A 9267-nucleotide genomic window follows, 5' to 3' on the forward strand; every position below is an offset into this window, starting at 1 on the left:
TTGGGAATCTTTCCGATGTACTCCCATCGAAGTGGTCTGCGAAACTTGGTAGAGACTAGGTCGTATATTCCTTTATTGTTCATTATTATTTTTTACTGACCGAATTCGTTGTTTCATTTCGCAGCTTTCATCGCTTCAACTCTCCCGACTGAAGAATTTGTCAAGTTCTTTAAAACAATCCGTGAAGGGGAAACCCTTTGGAATTCTTTCACCCTCGACCGGTTTGTCGAGGCCAACCGGAAACTCAGGATGAGTCCTCCCAATCTACTTCATCGTCTTCCGCCTCCTCCCTCAACTCAGGGAATGTCAGCTCGGGCCCTCGCTGCCCAGCGTAAGAAACTCTCCAAGCCGATAGCAGAGGCTTGTGATGAAAATAAGGCGTTCCTTGCGACCGCCATCGACAAAAAAGATTACAGCAGGACCCTGCTGGTTGATGACAACAGCTCCGAGGGAGTCAGATCCGTTGCCGCTTATAGGTTAACACCTCTTCGCGAACGCTGCGACGAGCGTTCTCCTCGGAGAGAGCGGTCTCCTCGTCGTGATTCTCCTCGTCCTTCCCGAGACGATTTCAGCAACGAACCACTTAAGAATTTGGTTCGTAAGAAGAGGGACAAATCGTCCCGTGATGACTCTTCTCCGCGAAGGGAGAAATCAAGGGCCCGGACTGACCGTTCACCTCGATCATCCCCTCCTACTGAACCAATGGGTCCTCCCCGACCTGTTGACATGTCTTCTTCTTCCCAGCCCGTCAGCGAAAAGACTGCTCGGAGTGCATCCCCTAAAAGTGGAGATTCTGAATCTCGAGATGCTTCCTCGAGGTTGAAGCCTGCTCTTGTCCCTCAAGTCAAATCGCTTTCAGGTTTGGTGATTTACACATACTTAAACTGATTGTCTCTATTAAAATTCCAATTTTTACAATTCTTCCTTCTTCGCAGCTATGGAGAAAGAAGGCAGCGTCTTCCGATGCTTCAAGACCCGATCGGGTTCGATCTTGCCAGATTTCAACAAATGGCACCCTGCGATTCATGAACGCTATTTGCTTCACGCTTATCATTCATCTCGGGTTAGTTCCGTTTTTTTTTTTTTTTTTTTGTTGTTTTTTTTATGTATTGCCATTCTTCAAACTGACTTGCCATCCCGGGTTTATAATGCCAGGCCCATAGCGAACTTAACGATATGATCGAACATTACGAAGGGTTGGTCATTGGACGGGAGAAGGAGATTGACATGTGGAAGAAGAAATTCTCAGTTCTTGAGGCTGAACTCAATTCTTCTGCTGGCTCCAAGCACGATCTGGAGGATAAGGTCGACAGGTTAACATCCGAGCTGGCGCAGGTAAAGGGGGAGCTGCAAGACTACTACGACCGGAATTACAAACTCCAGGACGAACTTTCTGGTGTTCAGGGTAGACTTCATGAATCCGAATCAACCGCCGATACCCTGAACAACCAACTTATCGAGCTTGACGCGAAGTACAAGGCGCTAGCCAAGTTGCGTGATTCTGAGTTGGCAATGTCGGCATCGAAGGCCAGAAAGGAGGTTAAGGAACGCGGGATGGAATTGATCCAAGGGGCCATTCGCTTCATGCAAACCGAGAAGGCTAGGTCGGACTTGGAGTCGGACATCAAGGAGCATGAAAGCAACCTGATTCTGCTGGATCAAATCCATGAAACAGATTTCTCCGAGGAGCAAGAAAGGACGGAGCTGTCAACTAATCTTTCTGAAAAACGGAGTCGCTTGGCAGCTCTTCCCACTTCTACCTTCAACCCGCTTGACTTCGAGGAATTCTTTACTGAATCACCTCCTATAAGTGAATCGGGTTTAGACTGGGCAGGTAACGCTTGGCTCCTGAGGCTTACCTTTTCTTGCCTTGTACCTTTGATTGACTGGAATTATTATTTCTAGGTTCAAGTGAAACGGAAGACGTTGTCCCGCCCGTAGCTACTATGGTACCGGAGGTCACTCCGGAGGTTGGTTGTACCGCGGAGGGTGGTCAGGGAGCTTCATCTGATCAAGCACCAGTCAAGCACTACAGGAAATGTGGGTATTGATAGCACTAAAAGATAGCGTTTTTTATGTCTCTGCTATGTTTTACTTAATAGATAGCGTTTTCTGAATTGTAAACGCTATAAATGATTGAAGCGAGATATATGCAATTCACGCGGCCAATTTTCGGGTTACTAAAGTCTCTTTCCCGCTATTGAAAATGTTAAGAGGGAAAATTGTGAAATTTTGTCTAAGGCAAAATTAAAGAAAACTTTTTCATTTTTTCCCTAAAGCAAAAAAAAAATCTAACTTCTTCTCTCGACTTCACTCGACTTCTCTAACAGAGAACAAAAAAAATCTTCAACTCATCTCCCTCTCGATCTAAGTCGGTTTCTATCGATCTCGAACAGGTATGTTCTCATTCGATCTGAGCCATTTAATTTCTTTGTTCTCTGGAAAACCAATTTGATTTGGGGTTGTGTGAAATCGATTTTGAATTCCAAATTCAAAATCGATTTTGATTTTGGGTTTTCATTCTTACACTTAGTTAACATGCATGTCGAAGTCTGGCACATATATTGTTTCAATTGTGAAATCGATTTTGATTTTGGGTTTTAATTCGAAGTTTGGGTTTTGATTATGATTTTTGGTTTCGATTTTATGTTGATTGAAACTGTTCTTCATCAGTTTCAGAAAATGGCAAAGACAAGAGGAGGAGGTCAAGTTTGTGCTCGTCGTAGTAGGCGTAATCAAGGCTTGGAGGTAGAAGATGTTGCTCCTGCAACAACACTAAAGGTTAATAAGAAGGTGAATAAGAAGAAAACAACAAATAAAGTGGCTCGGAGAAGAAGTAGTACTAGAGCCAAGAAAGTGGCTGCTGTAGATGATGAGGTAGAAGATGTTACACCGAAAGTGGCTGCTGTAGATGATGAGGTAGAAGATGTAACACCAGAAGCTGTGGAAGAAGAAAAGGGTAATGACAAAGATATAACACCGGAGGCTGATCAGACTGAGAAAGCAATGTGTGAAGATGAGAATGAAGGAGAAGGATGTTTGACTGGACAAGGCCAGGAGGAGGATGAAGAAGAAGTTGCCAATATAGAAGAAGAAGCTTGTTTGACTGGACAGGACCAGCAGGAGTATCATCAAGAAGAAGCTGCCACTATGGAAGTAGCTGCGAATAATGAAGAAGTTGCCAATATGGAAGAAGATGGTGTTGGCAATGGTCAAGATAAAGCGATTCCTACCAACACTGATGAAGGAAGTCAGGTACCAGAAGAAAGAGTGAAAGTAAGAAGAAAAAGAGGACCAACAAAGATGCGTAAAGTGGCTGAAAATCCTAATGAAAGGGTTTCAGTTTCTTTCACTGACTTTGGTGATCATGTTGGAACTGGTTCAGTAAGATTATCATCTTTTCTTGGTGTTCTCGTGAGTCAATTCATTCCGGTTACAATTTCTGATTGGAGAGAAGTTGATGCAGCGACTAAAGAAACATTGTGGGAACAAATTCAGGTATATATTTATATATATGCAACTAATTTTTTGTTTAACAGATATGGAACATGTTTGACCTTTGCTTGTTGTACTTGATGCAGGGGAGGTTTGACATGGAAGAAGAATGGAAAAAAGCTGTTATTATGAAGCAAATGTGTAATATCTTTAGGGGTATGAAGTCAAGGCTAGTGACAAAAGTACGTGCTGCTGAGACAGCTGCTGATATACTAGCTTTAAAACCCAGCAACATCCCATCCATTCAAGTGTGGAACTCTTGGGTTAAGAGCAAGACTAGCAAAGCTTTTACGGTTAGTATGAAGTTTATATGTTTATATGTCATGTCTTATAGATTTAATCACACTCATATTTATAATGTAGGAAGTAAGTAACAAGATGAGGAAGTTGAGACATGATCAGATTCCTCAAACCTCCAGCCGCAAAGGATTGGTTCGTTTAGCTGATGATATGGTAATAATAGTTGTCAATATCTATATATATTGTATATCTTGTTAGCATAAAATGGTACTGAGATATGTATATGTACTTTATATAGAAAAAAAAGAGTTCAAACCCAAGTAAGGTGACTAGGACTAAGGTATGGTTAGCGGGACACACTCATGCTGATGGTAGACCTGTGAAGCCTCAATTTGCTGAGACTATTGTAAGAATTCTGGAACTTGTTATATTGTGTGTAAGTAATGCATCATGATCAATGAGTTTTAATATTGTGTTTGAATGTTTGTCTCAGAAACAAATACAATCACTTGATAGTGAAATGGACTCTACATCAGCTGCTGATAACATAAGGGAAGATGCTGTGAGCCAGATTTTGGGAAAAGACAAACCTGGACGAGTAAGGGGGTTTGGTAGAGGGATCACGGCTACTAAGTTAGCGTTTATGCAAGCTAGAGACGCAAAAATGGCAGAAATGAAAAGTGAGATTGATGAGTTGAAGGGAATGTTTAGAGACTTAGCTGGAAAGAAGGTAATCCTTTTCATTACATTTAGTCAATTGGTCTGGTTTTAAGACATTAACAAAATTCCTTTTCCTTATCTCAGAAAAGTTATTGTGAGACTGAAACATGTGAGAGTAGTGGTGTATTCAAAGTAGGAGATAGAGTACAACTACTGGATTGGATTCATTCAAGAGAAGTAGTTGTTGGTGAAGGAGAATTCTGTTCTGATGAACCGATGTACAAAATTGGTCGTGTACCAATTGGTCCTAATGCAGTGGCTGTCATTGTTAGTTCTGTACTAAGCTCAACAGCTTCTCTCTGGAGGCCTACATCAGAGAGAAGCTGGAGACAGAGTTTGTGGAAACAATGTGTCAACTGGAGCGCTTCTTCCCTCCATCCCTTTTTGATATCATGTTCCACCTTCCAATACATCTATCAAAAGAAACACGTTTGGGAGGACCAGTACACTTTCGCTGGATGTATCCATTTGAAAGGTTTGATATATGTACTCATTTGATTCAATATATGTATTTACTGCAATGATATTGGACTAATATTCATTTCTTGACTGAGTTATAGGTACATGAAAACACTTAAGGCTTTTGTTAAGAATCATGCAAGGCCAGAAGCATGTATGGCTGAGGGGTATTTAGCTGGAGAATGCGTTGCATTTTGTTTAGAGTTCCTTAAAGATTCAGTACCAGTTCAAGAAACAGTTAATCGCAGTGAAGATATTGAGGCTGATAGAAGCGTGGTTGAAGGTCGACCTCTGCAGAAGGGTATAGAAGTTACCCTATCAGATAAAGATAGAGACAATGCACATCGCTATGTGCTAATGAACATGGCATCTTTGGATCCTTATGTAGAGTAAGAGGTTACCCTTTATGTCTCATCTACTAATTATGATTATAATTTCATTCTCAAGACTGTTGTTTAATGTAAAATCAGGATGCATTTGGAAGAATTACAAGCTAATGATGCTCGATGTGCTAAAAGTGAAACTTTGTTATGGAAAAACCATACTGAGCAGTTTGCACAATGGCTTAAAAAAAAGGTTTACAGCTGCAACTTGTCTTCTTGATTATTTGTTATACAGCTTGTTAAATTGACTGGTTAGCTTGATGTCTGGTTTTCTTGGCACAGAATTGTTAGCTTCATGATCATGTTTTGCTTAATGACTGGTTAGCTTAGCTTGTAGCTTGATGTCTGGTTTTCTTGGCACAGAATTGTTAGCTTCATGATCATGTTTTGCTTAATGACTGGTTAGCTTAGCTTGTAGCTTAATGTCTGGTTTTCTTGGCACAGAATTGTTAGCTTCATGATCACGTTTTGCTTAATGACTGGTTAGCTTAGCTTGTAGCTTGATGTCTGGTTTTTTTGGCACAGATTAATTGTTAGCTTCCTGATCATGTTTTGCTGTTGCAGATTCATTCAGACTCAAGGAATAGTCATTCTAAGGAGATCAGGTGGTTGGCATTTGGACCAAGAAATGTTGCTTTAGCACATAAAGGATTTATCGTTAATGGGCAACGGTTTCATACAGATGCGGTTAAGCGGAAGACACAAAACAGTGGCATAACTTATGAAGCATTTAGCATGTGTAGATCAAGTGCTCGAGATATGAGACAAGTCGCTAATGTGCTTACATATTATGGAGTGATAAAGGAGATTTTACTTATGGACTATGACATGTTCAAAGTGCCGCTGTTTAGATGCAATTGGGCCAACACAGGGAATGGTGTGAAGGAGGAAGATGGTTTCACTCTTGTTAACCTTCATATGAACCAAACAGCCTATTTGAAAGATCCATTCATTCTACCTTCTCAAGCAAAACAGGTTTTCTATTCTAGGGAAGATGATAATTCAAATTGGTATGTTGTTATGAGAGCACCACCTAGAGGCTATCATGAATTGGAAACAGAAAAGGATTTAGGTGGTGCACCTTTGCCTGTACAAGAAGTCGATGATTTGGATGATGAAGCTTTTGATGATGATAGTGTTTATGTTAGGGATGATTGTGAAGGCTTGTTAGTGGTAGATTGATAGGTATGTTTGTGGTTTTTGTAAACAATGAAAATTGAAATGGGTTATTAAACATTTTAATGGTATTTTTGTTTTTACAAATATTCGAAATTAATTTTTTTTTACAAATATTATATTTAAATTAAAATATAATTCGTAATTATTTATTATTTTGAATAATTTAAAAACAAACTAATAACACAAAACAGATGCTATCTTTGCTATAGGTAAAATCTAATTAACGAGTTTTAATAACATCTTTATCACGCTATTATAAACATTAACAATTGCACAAAAGACAACGCTATCGTTGTATACTTAACTATTGCACAACTAAAAACCGCTATCAAAAGTGTCCGACTTTCTATAACGGGCGATGTCAGAGCGCTTAAGGAAACGCTATGGTAGATGAATAATTGCGTTTTTCGGCCGCTATTAATACCCACATTTCCTGTAGTGAAGGAGGTGAATGAAACTTTGGTTGCTGAGCCGGAGTCCGAGGTGGAGATCACTCCGTAGTGGCTGTGTCCACTTTAAATTGGGGATTGTCCCTTTAATTTTAAGACTTAATTTCGAACTTATTTTTGGCCTAAGGAGGCTTTATTGTTTCTTTTGAACAAAATATTTGCCTGAGGAGGCTTTTGAACCTTTTTAGGTTATGATCCCAAGGGAGTTTGGTTAAAATTTATATGCGGGTTTGCAAAGTCCGCTTTTAACCTTTTGTGGCCTTGTGGTTATGCTTTTGAGATTTTTAGGCTGATCAGACCTTTCTCTTTAGAATGCGAGAACTGAGCTCGGCTTAAAGCGAGTTCCCCACTTCGGGTTTAGTCAACTCGATAAACTTATAGGGCTTGGGCCTTAGAAACTTTTGTAGTTAATGCGACGGTTGCGCTTTCCCTTCTTATAAGTAAGGAAAACGGCTCGTCTTTAATGCAATAACTGCCTTTTCTCGATTTCCAAAAATGGTTTAAACCACTCGGACACACTACCATTATTGGGTTTATGGTTCCAAGAGAAACCCTAAATCATTATTAATAAAGGCTTACCTACTTCTAAGCTTTATTTAAACACGATTTTAGAATCTTACTTGAGAAATATTTCGAGAATGGAAAACGAAAAAGTAGCCCCCATCGATCCCGGCAGCCCACTTTTCTTGTCCGGCGACGGCTTTGAACCGGCCGGCGTTCTTTTCCCTCACGCCGTCTTTCACTTTCCTTCGAAGGAGAAGAAAGAGGCTTGCGACTTTATTGACAAGGTTTATATCTGTCGTCTTTGAATAAAAACTTTTTGTTTCATTTTATTCATTCATCTTTATGTTAGGTTGCCGACAAACACCGTCGCTTGTGTGAAGAGAGGCAACGGCTGGGCCTCAAAAGGCAAACGCTCGAGGCTCGCATTGCTCGGGTGGAGAGGAAGATACGGGCTTTGGAAAGTGATCCCTTTCAATGGGAATGGCGGAACTTCGATTCTGTTGCTGAGATCCCGAAGATGCTTCGGATGTATCTCCGTGCTAAAGGAATTCCGGGTCCTGTGAATGCTCCGGTCCATACCGTTCCATCCGATAGCGAGGAAGAAGACGAGGAGGAGGCCAGCACCTGTTGGAAACGCATTCGGGATCGTCCCGAAGTGGATGCCAAGAACAAGGCGTCCACTTCGAAGACTAAACCGGCGATGAAGGAGCCTGTTCCTGAGCCTCTTCCATAAATGTTCTTTAGCTTCTTCCCTTATTTTAAACTCGTAATGGGCTTCAGCCCCTTTTATCTATGGAAATATTTGCAACTTTCCTTTCTTTTCAAATATTCTCGGAGATGCGTCTTTTAATGCAGGATCTGTTCGAGGGCATAAATCTCTCCGCGAATCACTCCATTCCTTGGATAGAATCCGCAGCTTGTTAGGGATATGACGTTCCTATAAATTGTAGTCTCAATTTCCCTTTACTCCTCACCATTCTTTTCATTTTAGTAGGTATGGAGTTCAATCTTTGCTGTTCAGAATCTATGCCCGACTTCTCCAGAATCGGAATGATACACGAAGATGTTCCAAATGAGCCAAGCAGGCAGCCTCCTCCACTTTGCGGCTTCTTGAGATCTCAGATCCGAGCCCCATGTGCTTTGATCAGGGACCTCCCAATCAGAGACCAAGGAACAGCGACGGCGTTCATAGAGGCACTCGAGCTTCAACACCGGAAGCTTATGTCGGAAAAGAGGAGACTTCGGAAGAGGATTAACCGGATGCAACGCAGGCTTACTATGGTGTCACGAGATCTTCACATCCTTGAATCTCACCCCGGAGAGTGGATTGAGCTTGGAATCTCTGACTTTACTCGAATTCCGGACTGCATGATGCCCATCCTCGATCTTGCTGGTCGAGGATTTGAAGTGTTCTGCTCATCAACAAGGTTTTCTTAGTCCGAGGTGTACGATGAGGGACATTCCGTTATTTTAAATAACGCTCTATTTTCTTGTATATTCGCATAGCCAAACCTTTATTTGCTTCACTTGTTCGCACAATCGAACCTTTTTCCTTTAATAAAGAAATAAAACAAATTTTTATTAATAGCTGAACTCGTTTTCGAGCTGCCTACGTACCCATCTCGGGATCAAGCCACACCGTAGTTCATGTACATAAACAATGTATGTAGTTTTAAACATAAAACTTCTTCAGGTTGATCACATTCCAAGGTCGCTTGACTGGATTGTCTTCTAAGTCTTTCAACCTGTAAACACCGTTCCGAATCACTTCGGTAATAATGTAAGGTCCTTCCCAATTAATACCGAGTTTACCGGCACCTTCTTCTTTTTTGTTGTCA

At 41.0% G+C, this 9267-nt stretch overlaps 2 protein-coding genes across 2 annotated transcripts; both read left to right on the forward strand.

The window, feature by feature from the left end:
• The first annotated feature begins 2344 nt into the window (after positions 1-2344).
• LOC110226478 lies at positions 2345-5884 on the forward strand. Its single transcript, XM_021018343.1, has 8 exons — positions 2345-2396; positions 2674-3498; positions 3582-3788; positions 3859-3948; positions 4034-4141; positions 4229-4465; positions 4540-4789; positions 5862-5884. Exons 2-8 carry the CDS (start codon positions 2683-2685, stop codon positions 5882-5884), a joined length of 1731 nt encoding a protein of 576 aa, XP_020874002.1. The 5' UTR covers positions 2345-2396; positions 2674-2682.
• A 1906-nt stretch (positions 5885-7790) lies between these two features.
• LOC110226473 lies at positions 7791-8162 on the forward strand (the record flags this gene model as incomplete). The annotated part of the gene is made up of 1 exon (XM_021018336.1): positions 7791-8162. A coding segment is annotated over one exon (372 nt), but the record flags the coding sequence as incomplete, so codon positions are not given.
• Positions 8163-9267: the final 1105 nt, after the last annotated feature.

Source organism: Arabidopsis lyrata (assembly GCF_000004255.2).
Source record: "Arabidopsis lyrata subsp. lyrata unplaced genomic scaffold ARALYscaffold_73, whole genome shotgun sequence".
In the NCBI taxonomy this organism is placed as follows: Eukaryota; Viridiplantae; Streptophyta; class Magnoliopsida; order Brassicales; family Brassicaceae; genus Arabidopsis; species Arabidopsis lyrata.